At 44.8% G+C, this 26,311-nt stretch overlaps 1 protein-coding gene across 2 annotated transcripts in view; it reads right to left on the reverse strand.

Annotated features, from left to right (window-relative positions):
* Window positions 1-22,834, reverse strand: part of FRMD1 (FERM domain containing 1) — a 46,520-nt gene extending 23,686 nt beyond the window's left edge. For both annotated transcript variants that reach the window (XM_030556793.1, XM_030556792.1), the window contains exons 1-4: window positions 22,784-22,834; window positions 22,432-22,620; window positions 13,937-14,027; window positions 1,434-1,513 (exon numbers count right to left, since the gene is read on the reverse strand). In XM_030556793.1, coding sequence (XP_030412653.1) covers window positions 1,434-1,513; window positions 13,937-14,027; window positions 22,432-22,527 — 267 coding nt within the window. In that variant the 5' untranslated portion in view covers window positions 22,528-22,620; window positions 22,784-22,834. The remainder of the gene's footprint in view (window positions 1-1,433; window positions 1,514-13,936; window positions 14,028-22,431; window positions 22,621-22,783) is intronic.
* Between the last annotated feature and the right edge of the window lie 3,477 nt (window positions 22,835-26,311).

A 26,311-nucleotide genomic window follows, 5' to 3' on the forward strand; every position in this document is an offset into this window, starting at 1 on the left:
CATGGGCCTGCTTATGTCAGTGGGTTACAGATCCATCTGCTTACCTACATAATGTGTCAAGCACAACTATGGTACCAACAGTAACAACTCCATTGCCAAGGAATTCATTTAAAAAAAAAAATCCAGTCACAACACTTGATCATTTTTCAGAGTGCACAATGATACCATTTTGTTCTCAATGAAGGGATAAGGAAGAGGGAGCTAGCCAACACAGCACTGGACCAGGAGGCTCAGGAGACCAGGATTCAATTCCATATTCAGCCACACACATCCTCTGTGACCTTGGGCAACTCACTTAGCCTCTCTGGGTCTAATCCCCATTTTACAGATAGGAATCAAAACACTCTCCGACCTTAGAAGAGGTGTTGTGAGGATAAAGACCATGAATGACTGCAAGGCGCTCAGTTACTACGGTGATGAGGGCCACACGAGTACCTACACAGGCATGTTGCCCTGACTGGTGCCACAGCAGCAAATTCCACTAGTCACATTTTGAAAGCTTATTCTCATTTGGAAAATGCTATACTGTGTTGAGAGATATTTTCTGTACTTAAAATGGGAGACACTGCTGGAATCAGCAATCGCTCTCAAGGTGGAAGAAACCACAAGTTCACTTGCTGAACAAAGTAGCTTCCTAGAGAGTTGTAACAGACAATACTTATATACAAACATGTCTGAAGCCTAACAATGTAGTTTAATGAAAACATGTGTGTTACTTTCAGCTCTTAAGATTTTGTTTTGATGTAAAAAAAAAAAAAAAAACGGCATGAGACTTGATCTTTAAACTTCTAAATTTAAAAAAAAAAAAAAAAAAAGAGAGAGACTTGACAATGTTATTTTAGAACAGTTGTTTAGTACAAGCCAGACATGCTGTATTCATTTCACATGATTCTTCTTGACATTTCAGCTAATGTAGAGAAATCAAGATTCCTCTTAATAAATATATGCTTCCTCCCTACAACTGATGTTCTTCCACACACTTATGTTGAATCGCAACTCCAGCCCCCATAGTGTTTCATAGTCAAATGTACAGTGGTACACAGGTTATTACAAGTAGCCGTGCAAGGTTATTTTACCCAAAGGATGCTCTGTTTTATATAGCAGGGGTTCTCAAACCTTTCCATGGTGCAACTATTCTCAAGAGAGAAAGTGGCTCATTGACCCCCAGCCCCTTCTATGGACACCTGAACACCACCCCTTTGGCAGCTACAGCAATTGCTTATGTGGCAGGGTAAAGTACTTAATGCCGTTTTACCCTCTTTTAATCCAATTTAGAAGCTGGAAATTATGAGTCTCAGTTCCGTGTGACCAACCAGCTCACCAGAGACCACCAGCAAGTGTTCCACAGGCTTCAGGTTGAGGCCTCTATTTCATGGTGTAATCATAGCATCACAAAGTTAGTCATCTTTGAAAAGAAACCACATTTGCCTTACTTTGCTCGTCTCTTTCTTCCATTCCTTCGAAAAGTATTTGCTAAGCTTCTGCTCCAGGTCCATAAATACATATTCATTGTCTGAAAAAGAGAGAGAAGTGGGTACTGGTAGGAAATGGTGGCTGTTGCAGAAATCAAAATTCCCATCTGACAATTACTTGGAGATAGTTTTCATAGTCTTCCAATAGTGCACGTGAATTATAGTTAATGTAACCCCAGAGCAGGACTAGATAGGCACCAGCGAGGGAGGTGGTAGGAAACTGGACTTTGCTCTCCAGCTGTACACTGCTGGGGACATGGGCTTGGAAGGAAGCTCATAAATAGGCCTGGCCCCTATAGGTGCTGAGCAGTAGTGGAGGTCTCTCAGAATCTTGCATAATCAAGCCCAATACTCACTTCTTAAGGTGAACCCATTATGGAAGGGAGAAATGCCAGCTTGTTGAGCTAACCTTAACGTCAAATTAATAGAGCAACACTGTCTTTAAAGGAAGCTTTCAGCAACCTCCCTTCTTACCAGAGCTGGTACGTTACATACCATCCCCTATCCATGAAATGGGCAGAGTCTCCTCCCTCCAAGTATTTCTGACCAGACTGTGCCCCCTCAAACAAAAACAAGAAATGACTCCTCCCCAATACAACATATCAACACACCCAAATTCCCTCTGTTGAAAGCTTGATTCATCTCCCCTCTAGCCCAGATTCTCTAATACAGTTAGAGCAACTGGATTTGAAATGGAGGAACCCAGCCTGCTGTGAATGGTTGGAACGTTCTCCAGCTAAGAGAGTAGGTGGTGGGGGATGAAACGAGGCCATCTGGACAACCACTGTCTTGAAATCACGTTGTGGGCCTTATAAAATTCCAGATTTTTGAAAGTGACACTATGTACAAAAGTATCAAAGAGAAATGCAATTCATCTAGTGAAAACATGTTTGACCCTTCCCAAGTCTTCAACAGATGACTTGTGAGTACTTCAGGCTACAGAGGTAATTCCAGCAGTCACATTCATGTGACTAGTCACTCTATTCCCTGGTCTCACTTGGGGGGGCGGGGAAGAGGAGGAGGAAGTGTTTTGACAAGCGACATAAGTACCAAACAAAATATCTTGTTCCTGAAAGACGTGAAATGGAGGGTGGAAGGGACTCTAAAGCTTTGGCTTATGATGTTCAAAGCTGAACTGAAGAAGGGGAAAAACAGGAAATGCAAATTGGCATAACCAGAAACTGTGTGGAAAGAATAGTAGATTACACTGATAGTCCTTTCCTTGTCTACCCTATGGATTGAAGCATTCTAGCCACAAGAGGGTTCAAAACAGTTATCCAGTGTTGCTCTGGATTACATCACAGCGATTTTCCAAACAAATTCAAGCCAAGAACACAGACATAGCAGGTTTTTGGTGGTTTAAAAAACAAACACCCCCCAAAAGTAACCTCCATGCTTGGCCAGCATTGTTCCATACATTACTATGACAGGGACACTTGTCTGTAGATGGCACACGACCCCAATTATGAGAACGTGAACCCTAAATTATGTCACAAATCCCTGAATTAGCAGCATTCCCCCCCGCATAAGTCCTGTTTCCTTGCCTGTTACCCTCACTCCCAGCAATTTAGCCCAGTCAGTAAACTACCGCCCGTTATTTATGTTCACATTAAATTCTATTTGTTGTATGCTGGCCCCAAACATTCAGCATGCCACAGGTTTTTGTGCTGAAAAGTGTTTAGTAGCATTGCAGGTATTGCCAGTGGTGTGGGGACTGGAGGTTTTGGGAAGACAGAATTAGAGGGTTTGGCACTCCACATGATATGGAAATTTTGTTATTTTGACAACTACGAAGCAGTCTAGGCCTTTGGCACTGGGGAGAGGCTGCATCTTACCTTTCTCTCCCTTTTTTGGGCAAAAGCAGTTACAAAATTGATTTAAAATTTATGAAGGACGGGTGGTTTGAATTCCTCCTTTCCACACAAATGGTTGGCACCCCCCTCACAATATCTACCGCTGCGTCTAACAGCAGTGGAAGAAGCACCTTAGCTGATGCTTGTTAAGATGACCAGGCCAGGAGTGAAATGGTTAACAATGACATTTAAAGTATTCCCAATTAGGCTTCAGTGCTAACAGCCCATTGAAATGCATAAGGCAGTCCACCCCTCTTAGGAGCTGTTGTTTCAGGCTGTCACCACAGAAGTAACAATAGTTCACTCTGAAGAGTCTCTTTGCAACCTTGGGCAAGAGACTTTACAAAATGTTTGTACTCTGGAGCACAATTATGTGACCAATGCAAGTAGGAACAAAGATGCAGCAATGCGTGTGGCTATGCAATCCTATCCTACATGGGGCCCACAATTTCAGATGACTGCTCTGTTATAGGTTACCCCTCCTCATTTTAGACTGCTCCGTTAGAAATGTTTCTGATCATAGTATGTCATATCGTATTAGATGAGGACCTAAGCAGTGTCTGGAACTATTTCAGGTGTGGTTAAAGGCCCTGTCCACACTACAGGTTTTAACCATGGTTTTGGAACTGGGTGGAGCACACTGACCTTCACACGTTCCATGGGTCAGTTTGGGCGCTTTTCTGACATCACAATCGTGTTGGGTGCATCTGACATGCTGCCCAATCATGTTTTTATCAATGCATTCTGGCAAAAATCTGACCAAGTATCCTACACTGCCTCAGAAGGGGAGGGGGAAGTGTCTGGAGGACATGCATTCAGCTTAACACCAGGAGCACGTGGGGCTTTATATCTGTCACAGAAAGCTGGGGAAGAGGAGAAACAGGCAAAAAAGTTCAGTTACACAAATATTATTAGGATTGTCCCATCCACACTTAGTATCCCCATCCTGTCCCCAAGTGTGCTGACCACATTACAAGAAGACAACCATGGAAGACCTAGGCCTGCGGCAGGGTTGAAATACTGTTAGCTGGCCACGGCTACTAAGAGTTTTAGCCACATTGCATCCATACACAAACCACGTTTGGAGTCACCCATAATGGAAACTGGTTACAGACATTGTTAAGACTTTTAGCCTGGACAGGGCATAAAACAGCAGCTGAGATAAATCCCACAAGAAGCCATAATTTCAGAGTACCTATAAACTGGGTCACAACTTAATCCTATTGGTCAGGCTAGGGCAATACAGACAACTGTGTTCAGTTGATAATTTAATGTGTGTTTCTGAACAGCGTATGTAATATTTTAAGTACATGCATCCAAACGTCAAAATTTCATAAAACAGCCTGAACAAGTAACCTCCCTCGCCTCCCATCCCTCCCCTTCTTGTTTCTCCCCCCTCATTTCAGTGTAGCCTGGAATCATGGCAGTCCTCCCCTCAGTCCAGGAACGCAGCATCACATTCCTGCTTAATTAAGTTAATACTGTCGGAATGCCAACCTGCAATGTAATCCTCAGTCTACAAAAACAAAGGCTCCCCCAACACATAAGTTTTTTGTTCTTTTTTTTAAACTGAATTAGTTGCGAAGTTGACAGATTTTTGTCAGATGTTTAACTAGCCTCTGGTTTGGACGCATTCTCTGTTCAGCAGAGATGTGGGCACTGAACTCTACCCATTTAAGAACAGAACTGGAAAGAATTGCTTAGAAATTCAGTCTCACCATTTCAAGTGAAATCTAATATAATTTACTATGCACACAGGCTAGATACACCAACTGAGAAAGCTGTCATAGCTCCACTGACTTCAGTTGAGCGATGACAATTTACACAAGTCAGGATTTGGCCGCCACAAGGATACATGTGCGTGCACGTATGCACCAGCTCATTTTAGGCTACGTCTACGCTATGACCTACAGGCAAGATTCCTTTGCTCATGTACACATACTTGTGGTAGCTCAATGAGTTTGCGTGAATATAAAGAGCAGCGTAGCCACAATAGCATGGGTACTGGCATGGCTGAGCCACTTCAAGAACAAACCAACCTTGAAATTCCCACAGAACTACCGTGAATGTGTGTACACGAGCAGGGGAATCCAATCCCTAGCTTGTAGTGTAGGCATAGCATGAAGTACAAGTGAAGAATTGCTAGTTAGTAGTTTGCACTCTACCAGTGCAGTAATTTGAAGAAATCCATCTGTTGCCCCAGATAGTTTGCAGCAGTGCTGTTAAAGCTTTCCTCCCACAACCAATTTTTAAAAACTCTATGAAATTAAGTGAGGAAAAAATGAATTGGAACGTAAAAATTTCATTTTTTTAAAAAGAGAAACAGGAAATGCAAACATTAAGTTGTTCTACAACAACATTAACTTAGCATATTGCACATCCTGTGTATTTAAAGATTTATCACCACAAATGTGGGCCAGATCCTCAGATAGTATAAACTGGTATAGCGCCACAGGAGTCAATGGAGCTATGCCAAATTTATACCTGCTACACATCTGACCCAATATGTATTCAATTAGACATTTATCGGGGAAAACTGGAATAGAAAATACTGCATGTATTCAAATGCAATGGAGTTAGTACTATTGGAGGACTCTTGACATTTACATTTCCTGACTGTCTCTATTTTAATTTTACTTTTATTACTACCATCTCCTCACAGAGCAGCATGGTAATACAGTGGTCAGTACTCATATTTTGCTATCTCCATAGGGACAATTCTTACACTGATGCCACTGAAGAATTCCACATGTCAGGAGAGCAAAATACCAGAGTGGTTCTAAAAGTGAGAACTTTGATCGAACTGGCAATCATAAATGGCTCATTAATTAATTTGGTTGCATTAAGTGTATTTTAATATTAGGATGATACACAGACATTTCAGAGATTAAGATGGAGATAAAATGTGAATTGATGGGAGCACAAAGTTCCATGCACAGCAAGCAATTCAAGCCAGCCATAGTCTTTTCCCACATCACTTTTCAGCTACTGTACTCCCAGTCTTGCTAGCCAGACCATCAGATGGAGAAAAACCTCCCATTAAATGTACCCTTTTGGAGTCGCTGGGAAAACAGACCAAAACATGGAAAAAGAAATCAGAGACAAGTTGAAACTGGGGGTTATTAAGCAGTCAAATGGTCCATGGACCTTGCCCATGGTGCTGGTACCCAAGGAGAACAGGTGGATCAGCTTCTGTGTGGATTATAGAAAGCTGAATGATGCTCCATGCTTAGGGCCAATAAGATTCTAGACAAGTTGGGGGTGGGGGGGTACATATTACCTTTACCAAAATGGGCCTCAGTTACTGGCAAGTGTCTTTGGACTAAGATTAAGGCTAAAATTAAATCTGCTTTCACCACCTGAACAGGGCTTGGTTTTACCTTTGGGCTTAAAGGGTGCCCAGCCACCTTTCAGCATCTGGCAGATCAGCTAAGGAGGGGAATGGCAGGATTTGCCCTGGTATACATTGATGACATTTGTACTTTTAAAAAGTAAGATCCGGCAGAACAGATACTCCAAGTCAGGACAATGCTCAACTGCATTCAATAGGTGGGACTGCCTGTAAAGGTGGAGAAGCGTAAAGTGGGGGTGGTTGAGGTGGTTTTATCTAGGACCCAAGATGGGTAGCGGTCACACGAAGCCAGAATCTGCAAAGGTGGTGGCTCTTAAGGACTGGAGCACTCATTCATAGGGATGGTGGGTATTACAGGAGATTTGTACCTCACTTTTAGCTCCCTAGTGGCTCTTATTCCTACACTGTATAAGAGCGGCAAATCAGACAGAATCATCTGGACTGAACAGCATTTTAAAGAGGCTTTCTGTGCACTGAAGGAGGCCCTGAACCGGGATCCAGTTCTGTAAGCCCAGTTTTAACAAATCCTTCACTGATTCCTCAGACACAGGATGGGGCTCTGTGTTGGTGCAGACCAATGCTAAGGGAGACACACACTCAACTGTATATCTGAGCAAAAAAACTGCTTCCCAGGAAAAGAGCTATGTGAAAAGGAGCATCTTGCAAATGTGTGGGTGTTCAGGAAGTTGCAACCATCTCTGTGGGAAGCACTTCATTGCATAAACTGACACCTCACTTGGCTACAGCCAAGTGAAAGGGTTCCTAAAACAAAGTCTAGCCCTCCAAGATGATGGTATGGAAATAAATTCATGCAAATATAATAGCAGATGTATTGTCCTGTGAAGGAACTTACCTGAATCATCAGCTGAGTGACTCCTTTTCAAAGGAGGGTGATGTGGAGAGCCTGGGGGATTTCTGCAGTATTTTTATTAATACTCTGTGTGACTCAGTTTACCTACCTACTTTGTATCGTGGGCTACATGGACTCAAATGCTTAATTCTTACCCAAAGCTCTCCACCAGCAGACCAGGAAGTGAGATAAAGATGTGAATTGACTCAATTGCCCAATACTTCACCAACCATACAGGTGAAAAGTACTATCTCATAGGCCTACGCCCTCCTCCAATCCCCAATAGGGACAGGGCATTCTTGAGGGAAGAAAACTGAAACAAAGAGGATTTGATTCAGTTAAAAAAGGAGCCCTGACAAACTGAAGAAAGGACTCTGACAGACACTGGGAGAGAGAGTGAGAGAGTGAGAGAAGTAGGAGCTACAGGCTCTCTCTGCCAAGGCTGAAGGCCTTAATGAAGCAAGGTGAAGCTAAACGGATAGGTAAAAATTCATGCGTATAGGTCCTCTGTTATTTGAGCCCATATCTGAGTATTGTGTTCCCATTGACAGTTAAATACTACTTAGTTTTTTAAAAGACTGCACGGTTTTCTGGTTACAAAGCTTGTAAGAGGAAGAATCCTGCAAGGTGCCAAGCCAAACTGGCTCTGCTGAAGGAGGTTCAGCATGACATAGGGGTGCTGAAGTCTAGGAACCCCATCTGAGAGCATCAGTCACAGGACTGAGCTGGGAGTGAAGTGGAGGCTCAGGACCTGTCACTTAAGGATGTACTCAAGAGACTGAAGAGGGAATAAGGCCCAGCACACTGTATGATCCGTGGCAGAAGAGCAATGTGTCCTGTTCAGTTGCACCGTCGTTGTGCTTTGTTTCCGGGGGGGTGGAGGGGAAGAGAGATTAGTCCAACTGGTGCAAAGTTCATTTCTTCAAAAGTTAATTGAGTCACTTTCTATTTTAGGAGGAAGAGAACCTAATAAAAATTTAGACCACACAAAACCAAAAGTGGTGAAAACTCCTATCCTCATTAGGAAAATCTTCCAAAAGCCTGAACTCAGGATGAAGAGTTTCTCTTTCAGCAGTTTAGGACAGCAGTAAGGCTGAAAGTGGTGCAAGGAGCTGCATCTTTACAGTCCATTAGATAGAGAGACAGTTAAATCCAGAAAAAGAAACCCTCAACATCCAGAACTCAGAAGTTTACAACTAAGCTGAATACCATAACAAAAGTTTGTTAAACATCATTTATTTTAAGTTCTCCCCACACTGGGATATGAAGCTTCTATTTTTAAACTGAAACATTTTCAAAAACATTTCAGAACTCCTTACGGAGCTGCTGACCGACATCTCCCCTTTACTATAAGAACTAATGTGTGTCCATATATCCACACAACACATAAGTCAAGGAGATTTGTAATCCAAGTAATCTGTGCAATGTGCATTTTTCATGCTTCTATAGAAGTCCCTTGGTTTCCTTCTCCTGTCTTTTTGATGTGCCAAAGAAGAAAAGCGCCTCAATTTAGCTAGATAACATCTTTTAATAGAGTCCTTTCTACTATGAGAAAGGATGTCTCACACAGGCATGGAACATGACCATTCTAAGGCTGATGCCCACCCAAATGCCGAGCCCTGAGGTGGAGCGGATGTGGATCGAGGTGCTTGATCATACCATTCCACTGGGTCAGGAGCTTGGGAAACCTTGGGAGGATGATTGGTAATCGGGAGGACAGGCATAGGAGGCTGGGAAACCAAAGCCGCCTGGGCCAAAAGGGGGTGATCAGGCTGACCCATGGTCTGTCCTGACATATTTTGTGCAGAACTCATGACAGGAGAGGTAGTGGAGGGAAGGCATAGTTGAACTGATTCAACCACGGAAAAAACAGAACAGAAATGTTGCCCTGGGAGTGATGACCTAGGGCTCCTCTGGAGCAGTGGGTCGTGCACTTCTTGTTTGTTTGAGAGGCAAACAGATCCTTGGTTGGGATTCTGTATAGAGCTAAAATAAAATATTGCTCAATACCAAGTCGTGGCGCTCCCACTCCATGAAGTAGCATCCAAGAACACCAGATGTGCTTGCGGACGACAGGGTGACTTGACTGCTGATGCACCAGTTTCACAAGCTGACCTCTTCTGCACACAGGGAAACAGATCTCACTCCTCCCTACTGGTTGATATAGAAGATAGTTGCAATGTTGTCTGATATCATAAGGACATGGCGAGCATGTATGAACAGAAGAAAGGGCTTCCAAGCAGCTCACAACTCCAGCATAAGGATGTGCATCCTGGACTCTTGAGATGTTCAGGCACCTCATGCTGTATGGCTATTCATGTGGCTCTCCAACCCGATAGGGATGCAACAGTAATAATAGTCTTGTCCGAGATCTGTCCACTACAGCAGGGAAAATAGTACCTTGGCCAGAACGGTTACCATAAAGTTCATGGATTGGCAATTTGGAGAGTATCCCATTTGAAGGCAATGAAGGTGGAGTCTTGCAAATGGGGTGACGTAGGTGCATGAGGCCACATGACTTAAGAGACAGACATGTCTTGACTGGTATTTGAGGACTGTTTGTGATTATGGTTTGCAACCTGTCCTTGGGCAGGTATGCGCTTGCAACAATAGAATTCAAGGTGGCCCCAATGAAGTCCGCAGATTGCGCTGAGGTTAGAACTGATATTTTTCAGTGTTTACACTGACCCCTAGTACAGCATCATAGAAGTTGATGCATAGCTACCTGGCAGGACCTGGCATTAAGGAGCCATTCATAGAGGTGGGGAAGACAATGAGACATCTGACATGAGCTGCTACTACCAAGAATATCTTAGTAAAGACTCTGTGGGTGGTCGCTATTTGAGAGGGAGCACTATGTTGAGAAAATAGTCAGAGCCCCCCATGAATCTGAGGAAGTGTCTGACAGCAGGATTAATCTTTCACGTCTAGAGCTGTACACCATGTCCTTTTCTAAAGACAAGATTATAGATGCCAATATAACCATGCAAAATCTTGAGTTTGCAAATGAAACAGTTGAGATAGCAGAGGTTGATGACTGGTCCCCATATACTCTTCTTTTTAAGTACCAAGAAGTAAAATGTGTTTCCCTGGTATTGAGGAGGGAAATGTTCTATCACTCCTTGCTGCAATAGGGTGCCCACGGATAGGTTTAAGGCTATTCTCCTGAGAGCGGTCCCTGAAGAGTAGGGAGGATGCAGGGACGCAAACTATCTTATAGTCAGAACAGAGGATGTTCAGCACCCACTTGTCCATTATTACTGCACTCCCAGTGTTGGGGGTGGGAGGGAGAGTGCTAAACCACCCACAAATGGTGGGTGGGAGTTGGGAAGTGTTGGGCGTAGTATTTTGCAACTCGAGCTCCCATCAAAAATAATGTCGAGATGGGCTGAGGTTGAGATGCAGAGCCTGTTGCAGAGAAGCGGCTTTTTTGAACACTCTCTTGTGTGGTGGTTCATAGGGTTTCTGATGGAAAAACTGCTGAGCCATATGTCTAGGTCTGAATGATGGGCAGTCAAACTTCCTCTTGGGGCAGATGTGTTTGTATATATCCCCTGTGAGTGGGGGGTAGCCCTACAGTTCTTTAGGGCATGGAGAAACTGGTCTGTCTTCTGGCTGAAGAACTGCAATTCATCCAAGGGGAGGTCCTGGAGGGTATTCTGGACCTCCCCAGAGAACTGGCACATGGAGCCACGACTCCCTGCACAGGATGATGGTGGTAGCCATAGCTCTAGAGGAGGTATCCGTGGCAGACAGTGGATCAGAGAGTGGTCTTAGCTATCACTTTGCCTTCATCTGTCAGAGCTTGGAAACAGGCTCTGTCCTGCTGCGAAAGGCTGTCAGTCAATTCTGCAAACATGGAGTCATTCAGGAAATCATATTTAGCCATTAGTGCCTGGTAATTGGCTATCCTGAACTAGAGGCTAGATGACAAGACGACCTCTCTCCCCAACAGATACAGGCATTTGACCTCTTTATCGGTAAGCACAGATCTGGGATGTTGCTGTTTAGCCCTTTCAGAAACAGCCTCAATCACTAGTGAGTTGGGAGTGGGGTGAGAAAATAAAACTTCTGCTCTTTTGGCCAGTACATAAGAAAGCTTCTCTGCTCTTTTGGGGGTGGGAGTGCAGGCAGCTGGGGTGTGCCAAACTGTCCTAGTTGACTCCAGTATGGCTTCATTAATGGGGAGAGCTATTCTGCTTGATCTGGATGAGTGAGGGTGTCTAAGAATTTGCATGGGAGTCCTGGACCTCTTCAAGAGGAATCTGATGTTCTCCAGCAACTCTGCAAAGATGATCCTGCAACTGTCTGAAATCATTGTGGGAAGGAGGAGACGTAGGAATCACCTGCTTTCTTCAGAGATTAAGACAGTAGTCTCACTGGTTCTAGCAGGCCCACTGGATCCAGTGTGTATGATCCTCCACCGCCGTAGGATCTGGGGACAGATCTGAGCACCCCTTAGAGAGGAGGCAAAGGGTTACTTTCTTAGCTGATCAGATCAACTCTGCAGAGGGGTACTGGTCCCAAGGACCCTAGTAGGAGGGGTCAACAGATGGTCACAGGGACCCCATGGCATGGGGTACCAACAGCTCCATATTGGATGAGGTGGAGGTTGGCCCCAAAATAGTGCAGGTCTTTTGGGTGGTGGAGGATACACAGGATAGGTGAAAAAGGGCTAATTCCGATTGCAATGGTGGTACTGTCTGTGCTTTCGCAGGGGAGCTGTATTCTGCATAAGAGACAGGCAACAAACTCCGTTTCAGTGGTCAACTCCTTTGGTGCTGGTGGTGTTATCTCTCTGGAGATGGAGGGGATTCTGGATGCAGATGACTGAAAGTATTCTACGGAGCAGCAAGGGATTCAGATCTCTCAGTGTGAGAGGGGTTCTACTTGTCTGAACCACTGGAGCCGTTGAGGAAGACCATGCCTGAAACTGACAATGACTGGACTTCATCAGTGCCAATGAATCACAGGGTTTGGGAAGTGTCAAGGAAGACAATAGCAATGGATCATGGCCCGGTACCAATATAGCCCAATGCTTATGGGCCTTCTTGTTGTGCCTCTGGGACTTAATATGTCCTGACGCCTCATGGGCCAAGCTACTGGGCTTGCTTAGAGCTAAATCCGGCTTCTCTGAAGTGAATTTAGAGGAAGACTTAAGTCTCATGCTTATGAGAACGCTTCCTAGATTCCCAACAAAATCCTGAAGAAGGGATGGGGAGGGAGTTTCCTGCACTAGAGTTGGACTTCGCTGCAGGAGGCATGCTCCATGCTGAATCAGGCCAACGTACAGGAGGGGTTCCCCAGCCCGTGTCCACTGGGGGCTTCCTGGCCTTCTCCAAGTGGTATTTGCAGAAATGAAAATCCTGCCATTGCCAGGTACAGCTGGGGAGCAGTCAGCAGATACCACACCTCGCCATGATGTAGTCTTCCCCAAGGCAGTGCTGGTGGCCATTGCTGACTGAGAAAGATCACAGGCAGAAAGTGAGGGTATTCTCCCAAGAGACTAAACCTATAAGAGATTATACTGAAGACTATTCTTAAAAAACAAACAAACAAACAAAAAAACAACACCTTGTTAAAACTATTTACAAAACTAAATCCAATTCTTACTTTGTAGGATGAAGCTAAAGTTACAGACACTGGAGGTTCTGGTCCAGACCATCCAGCTGTGAGAAGGAACCAAAGAGGGGGTTGGCCCGCTCCACCTTTTATGACCTTGGATGGAGTCATGAGGTGAGTCAACAGATCTACTTCCAAATTCTCTGGCTCCAGGCACATGCCTAACCCACCCACCGTGGACTACAATTGGGACCATCCCTCAAATCAAAATTAACTGTTCATGTGAACAACCCCCGAGTTGAGAGAACTGAGCACCTGGCAGATCCAGGTCTGCAATCTCCTGCAAAAAAACAGCCACTAAGTCAAAAGGTCTCTGCAGATAAATCACTTCATCCAAGTGCAACTAGTACTCACAAAACTCATTTCTCTCCCCACCCTAAATCACTGAGTTTAATGAGAACCACATTCTTTAAAATTTATTACTTAGGAAGGTATGTAATACATCTAGCCCCAAAGTCATTTAAAGTTTTGTCTTCTGTGCAACAACTGACACCTTAAATTCAATCAGTGGCAAAAATGTCAGCAAACAACATCACTATAGAAAAAAAACAGAGAAGAACAAAGTTAAGTATACCTGCTCCACCCCCCTCAAATATGTCTGCTCAGGGATTAAAGATCAAAGGACTCTGACAAGGCTTTGGATAATTTACATAGTTTCTGATCTTATTACAATGAAGTTCCCACTCAGGCATGGCCAGTGTGTGTACATGCACTCACACTGTAGATACACAAATGTGTCTATGGACATTTGCCAAGTCACTTGTCTCCATGCACGGAGCTCGCTTACTTTTAACAACACTGAGGCCAAAGAAGTGAGGGTCTTTAATCTTCACTAAGTCACAAACTTGCTGGAAGAGCTCCTGTCCGGTGGCTTTTACCTGAAAAAAAACAAACAAACAAACCACCCAGCATTACAGGCAGCCCACACATACTAGCACTGTACAATTCTTCATGCTCATAGGTGATCAACAGGCACAAGTGCAGCCAGATCAGAATCACAGCACATAATTCAGTTCTTGGGCCAGGGTTTTGGGTTTTTTGGTTGCTGTAAGGCATTGTTGTAGTGTATTCTTGTCCTCCTTCCGCCCCTGGCCCTCTTTGTATATGCTCTTATCCCAGTACAATGGAACTTAGGTGCCAGTCTATTTCTATCCTTTTTAATGAGCCTGGAACTCTGTCACCTAGACTATTCATGCTGTTCAAATGCGACCATGCACTGAAACTCTTGCAGTATTGTACTTATTGCCAGCAAAACAAAGACATTGTTTAGAAGGAGAAAAAAAATTTGGAGGGTCTGAGGAATTACAGATTTAAACTTTCACCTAGGAAGGGGGAAAAAAAACCCACAACTCTCCCTCACCCCCATACTGCACACTTTGAGGGGTGGAGAAGATGGTTTTGACCACAAAGACTGAAAACTTCATTTTCAAGGTTGTCTCATATGGACTGACCCGGGGTTCTTGCCCACTCCATGCCAGGCCATTAAGCTACTTCGCTAGTTCCCTTTACCATATCTTACTTCTGACTAACAGCAGAGTTCATGTCCCTTCCCCACCACACACAATGCCACTTCCAGAAATGTTACTCTGTAGATAAGCTACCAGGGATCTGATTTTTTTTTTCTTCTTTTAAAAAAGAGCTTCAAACTTTACCAGACATCTACTAGCCACAGGTTGATATGAAAGGGAGATGGAGGATCGTGGTCAATTAGTGTGAAGGGGAGGGTAATATCCCACATCATGCATGGGGACTCCCAGCTGCTATTCCCACACTCTTACCACTCCTGCAGCTTTTCTTGGGGTACCCTTCCTCAAATAGTTCCAGCACCCATCTGCATGTGCTGTTGGTAAGAAATTTCCCAATCAGCAACTGCATGACAGGAAACTGACAAGAATTACATTTTATCACCCACAGAGATCTGAACAGCAACAGTAAAGTTATCGAGAACCTTTTTAATTCACTGTGCAGCGGCTGGGCAAACCTATGAGCAGCAGTAGAGACAATGGAGCTGCCTGCCTGCAAATAGTACTGAATCAGTTCACATGTGGAAGGTTATCTTCACAACCATAAAGGTGAGAAACTTAAAATTTGGCAGCCATCTAATTAGCACTACAAGTAGATTTTTTTTCCCCAAAACATCTTATTGCAAATGTATTTATCACTGTTCCCCAGAGACTAGATGCAGCCCTCTAGGACAGTGGTAGTCAATAGGCAGAGTGCAGGCCAAATCCAGACTGCTAGACGCTTCTGAATGGAGCGTAAATGGGCTGACACAGAGACAGGACTGCGTGTGTGGAGTTGTGCCCACTCCCAGCACAGGGCCGAGCTGCAGGGTGCTGTGTGTCTCCAGGCGGCTGCTTGTGCAGCTGCAGCCCCACCAGCTCTGTCCTCCACCGGCTGGCAGCAGTGCAGGGTGAATGAGCAGAAGCTCCCGTCTGGGCCAGCGGGAGCTTCTCTGGGTGGAGCAGGCAGGAGATCAGGGAGTTATATGCCTAGATAATTCAATCCTGCAATGGGGAATGTCTGAAGTTCACTATGACTCTGAGGAACAAGCAGCTGATTTTCTCGGTCATTTCAGTCACTCTCTGATCACTGACCTATTCCTCACCCCATTTCTGAGATCACTGTCCCCCACTCTGTTCTGTTCTTGTGGGGACAGAGTGAGAGTTTCAGTGTCTTGTCACTTTCAGGGAGTTTTTTTCAGTATCAGTCACACTATGTCTGTTTTACCACGCAGCCCTATGAGAGAGAAAAACTGAAGCTCCAATCCATTGCCTTTCCCAGATGAGATAGAAGTCAGTTAAAACTGAAAGCTATTCAATTACTGGGTAGCACAGAAATCTGGCCTCACTGAGAGCTTCATCTTTCATCAGTGAAGTCCATAACAGAGTTTTTCCATTGACTTTAAAGGGAGAAAGATCAGATTAGGGGGCTGTAGGGAGCTGTGAAACATTTTGTTTTGACAGGAGTGTGACCACATCTGAATAAACTGTGGCATATCAGATTTGATGCAGTTAACTCAGATTATTTGGCTCTTGATCCCGCAGGTAAGATCAGCATGGGATTTAATAGATGCATAGCAGATAACAAATACAACAGGGAACAATAAAGGAAAAAATATAAAGAAAAATATTTGAACTAAAAATATATCCCCTGCATACACTACACAGCATTGCATGTTTGTTGAACAGGGGCACTTACAGTATGAAAAATGTTTCTCTGGAGTCTGAACCTTGACCAAGAAATTTGGAAATTGACTACCTCTGCTCTCAGATATATTAAATGTCTTCCAGCCTGGGCAGCAGGAGGGCAGGGGTCATTCCAGAAGCCAGTTCTACCTACAGAACACGGACACTGTACCACTAGCCAGCTAGCCATTATCACGTTACCAGGAGGCAGAGGTGAAAGCAAGCCAGTACACCCCGGTATGGCGTACCAGAAAGAACCGGTGCGCTGTACCAGAGTGGCCCGGCTTCCCCAAGGGGCAATTTAAAGGGCCTGGGGATCCCAACAGTGGCTGGAGCCACAGGCCCTTTAAATAGCCGCCAGAGCCCCACCGCCGCTTCCCCAGGGCTCCAGGGGCTATTTAAAGGGCCCAGGGCTCCCGCTGCCTCTATGGCCCCAGGCCCTTTAAATAGCTGCCAGAGCCTGCTGGAGTGGCAGCAGGGCTCTGGCAGCTATTTAAAGGGCTAGGGGTGGTAGAGGCAGGGGAGCCCCAGCCCTGTAAATAGCCCCATGAGTCCCGCTGCCAGAGCCCTGGGGTACCAATGGCAGCCGGAGGTTCCAGCAGCAGTTTAAAGGACCCAGGGCAGTAGCGGCATCCAAGTTCTGGGCCCTTTAAACTGCTGCCGGAACCCCCGGCAGCTGCTGCTATCCTGGCGGGGGAGGGGAGAGCACTTACCGGTACAGGATGGGCCAGGGCTGGCTCCCCCCCCCCATCCCTGCCCCTTCTGCCCAAGGCCCCACCATTCTGGGGGCCAGAGCCAGCCCCATACCGTTAAGTCCCTATTTCTACTTTCACCCCTACCAGGAGGTACGAAAGTTGCACTAGAAGGGTGCCTTCTGATGTCAGACAGGTAGAGGTGTGGGGGGTTAACTGTACAATTCCTATTAGGCCTAGAGATTGAGGCTTGAAGCTGAGAACGCTCCTAGGTATGGAATTTGCTTAGCTCATTATGATGTGCAATCAAGAGGAAAGAGCTAGTGTACTGAGGTCTGCATCCTCCCCACCCTCCCACAGAATAGAGCATGCACATATACTACTTCTGACCAGTCATTGTGGAAGGGATATCCTAATGAAGAGTGCTGGCATACTGGTAACTAGAATACAGTGCACAGACATATACAGACTCTAGCATGCATTATATCAATATAACAGACATTTTAAATAAATAATTAGTGTATTTACATACTTTCATATTCAAAAACACTACAGAGAAGCAGAAGCCCGTTAATGTACTGCGTTCTCTAAAACTGAACATGTGAAGGTAAGTGTTAGAACACTTCTGAAGAGGGAACTTGATCAAATTGCCCACTTAAGTGAACATCGGCGGCCCCATCCATGTCACTCATCTCTTCAACTCGCTCAACTGAGGGTATGTCTACATCTAAAATTTTGCAGCGCTGGTTGTTACAGCTGTATTAGTACAGCTGTATAGGGCCAGCGCTGCAGAGTGGCCACACTTACAGCAACCAGCGCTGCAAGTGGTGTTAGATGTGGCCACACTGCAGCGCTGTTGGGCGGCTTCAAGGGGGGTTCGGGGAACGCGAGAGCAAACCGTGGGGAAGCAGGTCTCCTTCCCCGGTTTGCTCCAGTGTCCCCCGAACCCCCGTGCAAGCAGGTCTCCTTCCCCGCGGTTTGCTGTCGCGTTCCCCGAACCCCCCTGCAAACCGCAGGGAAGGAGACCTGCTTGCACAGGGGTTCGGGGAACACGAGAGCAAACCGGGGAAGGAGACCAGCTTCGCCGCGGTTTGCTGTCGCGTTCCCCAACCCCCCCTGCAAACCGCAGGGAAGGAGACCTGCTTGCACGGAGGTTCAGGGAACGCGAGAGCAAACCGGGGAAGGAGACCAGCTTTGCCGCGGTTTGCTCTCGTGTTCCCCGAACCCCCCTGCAAACCGCAGGGAAGGAGACCTGCTTGCACAGGGGTTCGGGGAACGCGAGAGCAAACCGGGGAAGGAGACCAGCTTCGCCGTGGTTTGCTCTCGCGTTCCCCGAACCCCCCTGCAAACCACAGGGAAGGAGACCAGCTTGATTACCAGAGGCTTCCTCAGGTATGCTGGGATACCTGCTTATTCCACGGAGGTCAAGAAAAGCGCTGGTAAGTGTCTACACTTGATTACCAGCGCTGGATCACCAGCGCTGGATCCTCTACACCCGAGACAAAACGGGAGTACAGCCAGCGCTGCAAACAGGGAGTTGCAGCGCTGGTGATGCCCTGCAGATGTGTACACCTCCTAAGTTGCAGCGCTGTAACCCCCTCACCAGCGCTGCAACTTTGTGATGTAGACAAGCCCTGACTCTTGCTTTCTGAATCAAGTTCATCTCTCTCATCTTCAAGGCCATGCACTTAGTTTTGGTAATGCTTACATTTTTGTCTCATCTCCTACACTCCTCCTTTGACAGGTCTTCTTCTGGACAACTCACTTTGCATTGTTCTTCCAAGCCATTCTTTATGTCTGGAGCTCACTTTCCCAGCTCACTGTGGTATCTGAGCACTAAGAGTGTAATGCATTCTCCCTCTCCTCAAAAAGCACAGGATTCAATTCTCCACTGCTTTCCCTCTTGTTAGTCCTTTACAAATCAGCAAAGTGGGTGTAAAATGCTGCCAATGAGACCAGTGGTGTTTTATATGCACTTTACAGGCGTCAGTATCTCCACAAGGGGGAATGCAATGGAAAAGTTAGGCCCCCACACTTCCCTGAAGCCTGTCATCTTAGCTCAGCAGACTCAAGCTGACAGATATCATCTTTTAATAAAGTCAATGACCGTGTTAAAACCTTCTTCCATCACCGAGTGCATTTTAAGTTATACCGTTTTGTCTACAGTTTAAGTAAGCGCCTCAGGGTGCAGACTACCTCTTCCCATCTGTGCTCCTTCTCTGCCTCTGTGGCCAAACAACATTCCTCCCTCTCAGGAAAGATTACTCCCACTTCGCTTCAATTTACACAGAGTGCTTAGCAAGTTCCCCTACATCCTTCCCTATGGTTTTGTTCCTTAAAGATTTATTGGCAGCCTTTCAAGAGTTAGCATTTTGGAAATACTGCATCCCTGCAACCCATCTTCTCAAATGTCAATTTTTTATATAATGAAGGAAGAGGAAGATGCTAACAACAATGTGAACTTGGAGACATTTGATATTGAGAGAGGGAAGGAATTTTCTTTTTTAAAGCCACATTCTTTTTTCCCTTAGCACTGCAATTTTTTCTTTTAAAGATATGCAAAAATAGTTGTCAAAGTACAAACCCTACCCCATGGATTTAAATATGATCCCATAAAATGTACAGGTATAGCCTCATCTTGATGGACAGGATATGTATGGCATCTCTTAACAGGAGTAATGGGAATTATGTGCATAAATCCCCTGCCTATCAAGTGGAGAATCTGCACTTCAATGTACTGAAAAGCAAATGACACCTACCTCACCGGGCTTTTGTGAAGATTATTTAGTGTTTACACAATATATCGAAAATGTGAAGTGCTATGCAAGTGCTGAGCAGTAGCCTTATTATAGCAATGAAGGTGGAAGATGTTATCTGTTGTAGTACTAATTAAATCTGAAGTCTTAAGGTACGTGTTCACTACCCATGTTAAAGCGCTGCTGCAGCGCTTTAACGTGGCTGTGTAGTTGTGGCACCAGTGAGCTCTTCCAGTGCTGTAAAAACCACCCCCATGAGGGGAGCTGCTCCCAGCACTGATGCACTGTCTACACTGCCACTTTACAGTGCTGAAACTTGCATCGCTCAGGGGGGTGTTTTTTCTCACCCCGAGCAAGAAAGTTTCAGCACTGTAAAGTGGCAGTGTAGACAAGGCCTTACTGAGGTTGCTAGAAAATTGTTCCCATGCTCCTTTAAGATTTTGCAAGAGGAAGGATCTTTTTAAGTCACATGTTTTTCAACACTTAAAAAAAGTGGATTTTGTTACTGGCCCCTGATTTATCTAAAAGGTTGGGTTCCATCCTTTATGCAATCTGCACCTGACTGTATTTTCGAAGTTCATGTTTTGCTTCAGCCAGCTATTCTCTTTCATACACAGACACATCCAAGTACATTAAGGAAGCAAAGTTTCCCATCCATTTAGCCAATAAAACAGGTATAAACAGAAGACTTATTAAAAGGCTATTGACAGATATAAAGTTACAGAACCCTTACACATCTCTAAAGGCAAATATGTAGAGCTAGACACTTTCAAGATAAAGTATCAAAGGGGCTGCACTAAGTTATCCCACTCAGTTTTTCCAACAACATGGGCCTTCAAAGAGGCTTCAGGAAACGAGACATAAATGGCTGGAATGATCCCTCTGACATTCTTTCCATTCTTGCCTACACTAAAAAGTCGAACTCTAAAGGCCTCATCTACGCTTATTAAAACTGTATTAGCCTGAAGTGCTTCGAGCTACAGTTTTAACCATGGGAGCCAGACATCACAACCAATTTAAACACCATTTGTTATGTCTAACCTGTAATCATGAGGTGTGATTGCAGCTCGTATACACATACCCAAGCCACCTTCAATCTAACTAGCAGGGGCTTCACTATAAGCTACCCACCTGAGAAATTATCCAGGGTTCTAGGTGGACTTGTACAGCCCATACTGAAGCCACAGCTGCCACAGCTTCACTGCTCTGGTATCCAAGTTAGCTAGATTATAGCTAGTTCAGGCATATCTACACAAACTAATCACACCCCGCAATTAGGGAGCGGAGATACCCATTGTCGGTTAATCCTACTCTAGGCAGGTTTATATGACAGGATGCTTAAAACAACAGCAGATCATCTATATTAAGGCTGCCGGTATTGATAATGCTGGAGGGGCAACAATAGGCAATTATAGACACGCATATCTAGTATAGTCAATGCCCAAAGGTGGGAGGCTAGTTCAATCTCCATTCCTGTTGGATCTCCACCCACCCTGCTAAAAGCTACCAACATGTGGGATATTTAGGGTCAGCTGTGATAGAAATTTATACTGGTACGGCCACTTACCCACTAAGAGCTTAAATAAAAGCACCTTATCTGGCCTGGTTTTGAACTATTGAAAGTGACGAGCTTCAGAGTCTGTTACCAATACTCTGATCTACCTAGGCCCTGTGGCTGTTTTCTTGGGGGGTACTAGATTTAAGCATGGCAAGTATGAAAATTCCTGTATGGACTTTAAAGATTTTTGCATATTTCTGTGCTGATGTGCATGTTTTCTAAAGCCACACTTTGAATTAAAAATAAGGACCTTTGGGGAAAAGGGGGAGGGAATGGAGAGAAAATAAAGTCTAGAAACACTCTACACAGACAGACCCCCATTCCCAAAATGGACAGTTCACAATTTAGATGGCAAGCTAGACTAAGCTTCAGGCATTGGTTCAGTTTCTCACATATGCCTGATAAACTATATTACAAAGGCAGCAGCATGATCTAATCATGGACAGCATTCCATCTGGGGAATTGTTCCAGCGAGCGAGACTTTGCTTAAGTCACTTCACTTCTCTTTGTGCTTCAGATTTCTCTACAGTAAAAATGGGGATGACAATACTTTGCAAAGTACTTGGAAATCTACAGATGCAATTCTCTCTCATTTAATGGAGTAAAGAAAGAACAACTAGAAAAAGAAGAAAAAAAAATCTGAGAGAGAGACTCCCATTTACAGAATAGCTTCCAAAAGAAATATCAACAGAGCTAAACTGCAGGGTGAGCTGATGTCAATTAGCACGGCCCACTGAGGTCCAAAGGTCAAGGCATTTCAGGTTTCTGAGAAGCTGGATTTTCATTTCAGTTTGTTACAAAACAATGTGAGAGTGAAAGAGAATTAAAAATTAGGTCCTCATTATCAAATGCAATTAAAGAGATTAATCAGATCATCCTGTAAATTTTTGCTAGGCTAGCCAACTAGGAAGCAAAACACCAATTATGTTAAATCAGCTAATAGTCTTTTGATAAATGAACTAATATGCTACTCTCGTAAGTGCAATGAAAGTTAAGCTCAGTCTTATCACTAACTGCCAGAGCAGACACAACACAAAACATCCATGAACTTGCACTAAGAGCTCGGAATGAAACTTTAAACAACTCACCCCGATTGTTACACTGAGTTGCTCTCTGTTGGGCAGAAGGACGCAAACATTCCGATATTCCTGCTGCATCCTGCTTTGCAATAGCTGTCTGCTCATTGCAGAGCCGTGACAAGCTTCTCAGACCCGCTCCAGCTGGCTATTGAGGCACTCTTCTCAGGACTGAAACCAGGCTCCCTTCATGCCTCACACCTGCCAAAAACATAAGGCTTTAGTGTTACGCTCATGGGAACGAGACTGGGAGCACCGAGCAACAGGCAGCCTGTATTTAAACAGAATGTTTTTTGCTTCATTCTAATACACACGATAAAAAGAAATATCTCAAAAAAGGCAGCACTGACAGAGATCGTCATACATTATTCTGACATTAGTCAGCTCACTTATTGATTAGCAGTGCAGTCACGTTACTCAGGAGGTGGGAATACAAACCTCAGGAAAAACTTATATGGGACTGGCAGGTGGCACACATTCCTTTTTCCTGACTCATTCTTTTACATTGCCCATTAAGAGAAACCACAATTCTAGCACCAGCATAGCATATAACAAGGGCACTTAGCCTTCAAACAGCCAAATTCACTTGAGTCAGAGATTTATAGAGCCACAAAACAATTAAACATACTTAGAATATCAATGTGCCAGGGATGAGATTACGAAGCAATAGTTAGCAACAAATAACTACGTCATAGGCAACTTTCTGGAAGAGGAAACATCAGAGGAGGAACTTGCCCTTTCTCTAGCTGGTTTATGACCATCGGTGCTAGTAAAGATTTAACCCCATTTCTCAACATGCGTCTATCAATGTAGAGGAGCCTGGACTCTGTATTTTCATGTTTTCCTTGAAACACTGTTGCAAGACCTTAAGTCCCAAAGAAGAAAAGCATCTAGAAGCCAGTAAAGAGCCAAAGGCCAAGCTCTGCCACCGTACGACAGTTCTATTGAGACAACCATTGTCGACTCTCCGTTTAATGGCCGAGCATAGGTGGCTTAGCTAAATGTTCTCAGATTTCCAGTGTATGTGTAAAAACAACAGAAATGAGACAAAAACAGTGCGACAGTGCAGAGTCCCACATATAGATATCACAAAGCGCTTCAGAGCCAGTTACAGTCATAGATATATAAACAAACAAATAGATACTCAATTCAGGCATATAGGTTTAGTGACAACACAGGATGAGTTCACTCTATTTTAGTTCCTTGCAACTTGGGGCTTGGCTACACTCGAAACTCCAAAGAGCTGCCGCAGGAGCACTTTGAATTGCGAGTGTGCTTGCGGCACCAGCGCTGGAAGAGAGCTCTCCCAGCACTGCAGGTACTCCACCTCCCCGAGAGGATTAGCTTACACTGACACTTTCCAGCGCTGTAACTTGCTGCGCTCTGGGGGTGTTTTTTCACACCCCTGAGCGAGAAAGTTGCAGCGCTGTAAAGCGCCAGTGTAGCCAAGGCCTTGATTTTCTTTAGACTAAGGGCTTGGCTACACTCCCACTTTACAGTGCTGCAACTGGGGTGTGAAAAAACACCCCCCTGAGCGCTGCAAGATACAGCGCTGTAAAGCGTCAGTGTAATCAGGGCAGCAGCACTGGGAGCGTGGCTCCCAGCGCTGCACGCTACACCTGTAAGGGGTGTGGTTTACATGCAGCGCTGGGAGAGCTCTCTCCCAGCGCTGCTGCTCTGACTACACTCGCACTTCAAAGCGCTGTCGCGGCAGCGCTTTGAAATTCCAAATGTAGCCATACCCTAAAAGATTTTCTCCAACAGCTAACTATGTTTATTTATGCTCCTGGCTGGATTTCTCTTCGGTGCAAGGAAACATCTCACAGGGCAACTGCTGATGGAAGGCAAATGCCCTACCACTTTGTACAGTACTAGTTCAACTCCCTTATAGAAGCACATACAATAGTAGAGTAGAGTAGAGTAAACCAGGATTGCTGCCTCCTACACATGCAAACTGCAGACCCACAATATGCAGATGACACCCAGCTCTCTCTCTTCTGCCACAGATGCAACCATCGCCATTACAAGGCTATCAATGTGCCTAAGGTGTTTAGCTCCTGGATGAAGAGTAGTTGGGCCCAAACTGAACCCAGGCAATACTGAAGAGACGCTGGTCATAGAGTATAACGGAGAATTAATTGGATCACGGTCTTCTGCTTTTAAATTGACTGCTCCCTGCCCCGTTCGTGAATGATGGGAAGCCTGGCAGTCCTGTTTAACTCAGCAATTAGCCTAAAAGGCCACACAGAGTCAGTGACGAAAAACACCAAGCAACCAAACAGCTTTATTTCCCCTCTAACTTGTTCAGAAACTTTGTCCCTTTTCCCCCAGAAAGATAAGGACTTGGTCAGAATGACCCATTGTATTGTCACTTCTGTCATGCTGTCCGGAGTGGCTCAGGACCATGAGGGCCTACCTCAGAGCCGACTGTCATAAAACAGGGCAGACACCTGAAGCTGGTGTTCCAGAATTAGATTTCACCAAGCCAGTAACAAATGTGAACTCCGAGATCATTATAAAGTCTTACCATGGCGTCAGAAAGAGCCCACTGGGGCTCTCCAGTCTATCTTGCCACCCAGACACACTGAACTTAGTGATAATGGTCACTTAAGCTAAAAATCACACCGCATCAGGTTGCTCCCAGTCCCAAGAGACTGTTTACGTATCCCAGATCAATTGGTACTTCAGATCTTACTCAAAAGACGACGCTGGCAGCCAATTCTATAGTAAACTAACTACAGGTTTATTAGTTAAGAGCACGCCTTCACTGGCAATGTTAAAATGCTGCTGCAGCAGCGCTTTAATGTGACTTGTGTAGTTGTAGCATAGCACTGGCCCAGCACTCTAAAAACAAAAACACCACCACACAAACACCCCACCTCCATGAGGGGAATAGCTCCCAGCGCTAGTGCACTGGTCTATACTAGCACGTTACAGCACTGAAAACTGCAGCGCTCAGGAGGGTGTTTTTTCACACCCCTGAGCGAGAAAGTTGCAGCGCTGTAAAGTGCCAGTGTAGACAAGCCCTAAGAAAAGAAAATGAGTTATTGAGAGGTTAAAGCTGGTAAAATATTTTAAACAGGTGAGTCACACTTTGTAATTCTAAATAGATGTAGTAAACTGCCTCTTGCCCAAAAGTCTTTCCAAGTACCCAGATTGTTTCTGGAGATCTCCGCTTTGCATATGGTACATTTCCCTGTAAGAGTCTAAATGGTCCAGAGATGAAGGATCTTCCCTAGAATCTATATATTTATAGTTGCTGTTGACAATGTCTCTACCCATGTGGGCTTTTCCTTTGATGTCCTGTGAGTGAGGAATGCACTTTGAGTCATTAACCTCCAGTCATCACACACAACAGCCACTTGCTTTGAAAATAGCACTTTCTGTTAAAGACCTTCATTAGCATTTCACAAGACTTCTTTGATGGGTTATTTAGTCACAGGGGTGTTTAAATGTAAATGTTTGCTATTGCATTATAACAGGATACATACAAGTGAAAACAATGCAAGAAACATCCCATTAGTTTTAATAAAAGTTTAAACACCAAATACACTTATACCTTTAAGAAAATCGCTTTGATCTACACAGTACTAGTACACAAGTGAATTGGCCTGAATACACTCTGACATGACCTGGTATCTGGTCAGTCAACATTACAATCACCAACCTGGATTATGGCAATTCACTGTATGTTGACTGAAGATGGAAGCAACGCCAATGGCTCCAGACCATGGGTAGCTATGGCCTTCAGTAGAATGGGCTGCCAATGGCACATCACCCCTGTGCTCTGATCATTCCACCAGCTCCCAGTCTAAGGCACCTGCCATCAATAGGCTAGGACGCAATAACCACGTTGCTATTGATGACCCAACAAGACAATAATGCTCCTCAG

The sequence above is a fragment of the Gopherus evgoodei genome, chromosome 3, assembly GCF_007399415.2.
Source record: "Gopherus evgoodei ecotype Sinaloan lineage chromosome 3, rGopEvg1_v1.p, whole genome shotgun sequence".
Classification (NCBI taxonomy): domain Eukaryota; kingdom Metazoa; phylum Chordata; order Testudines; family Testudinidae; genus Gopherus; species Gopherus evgoodei.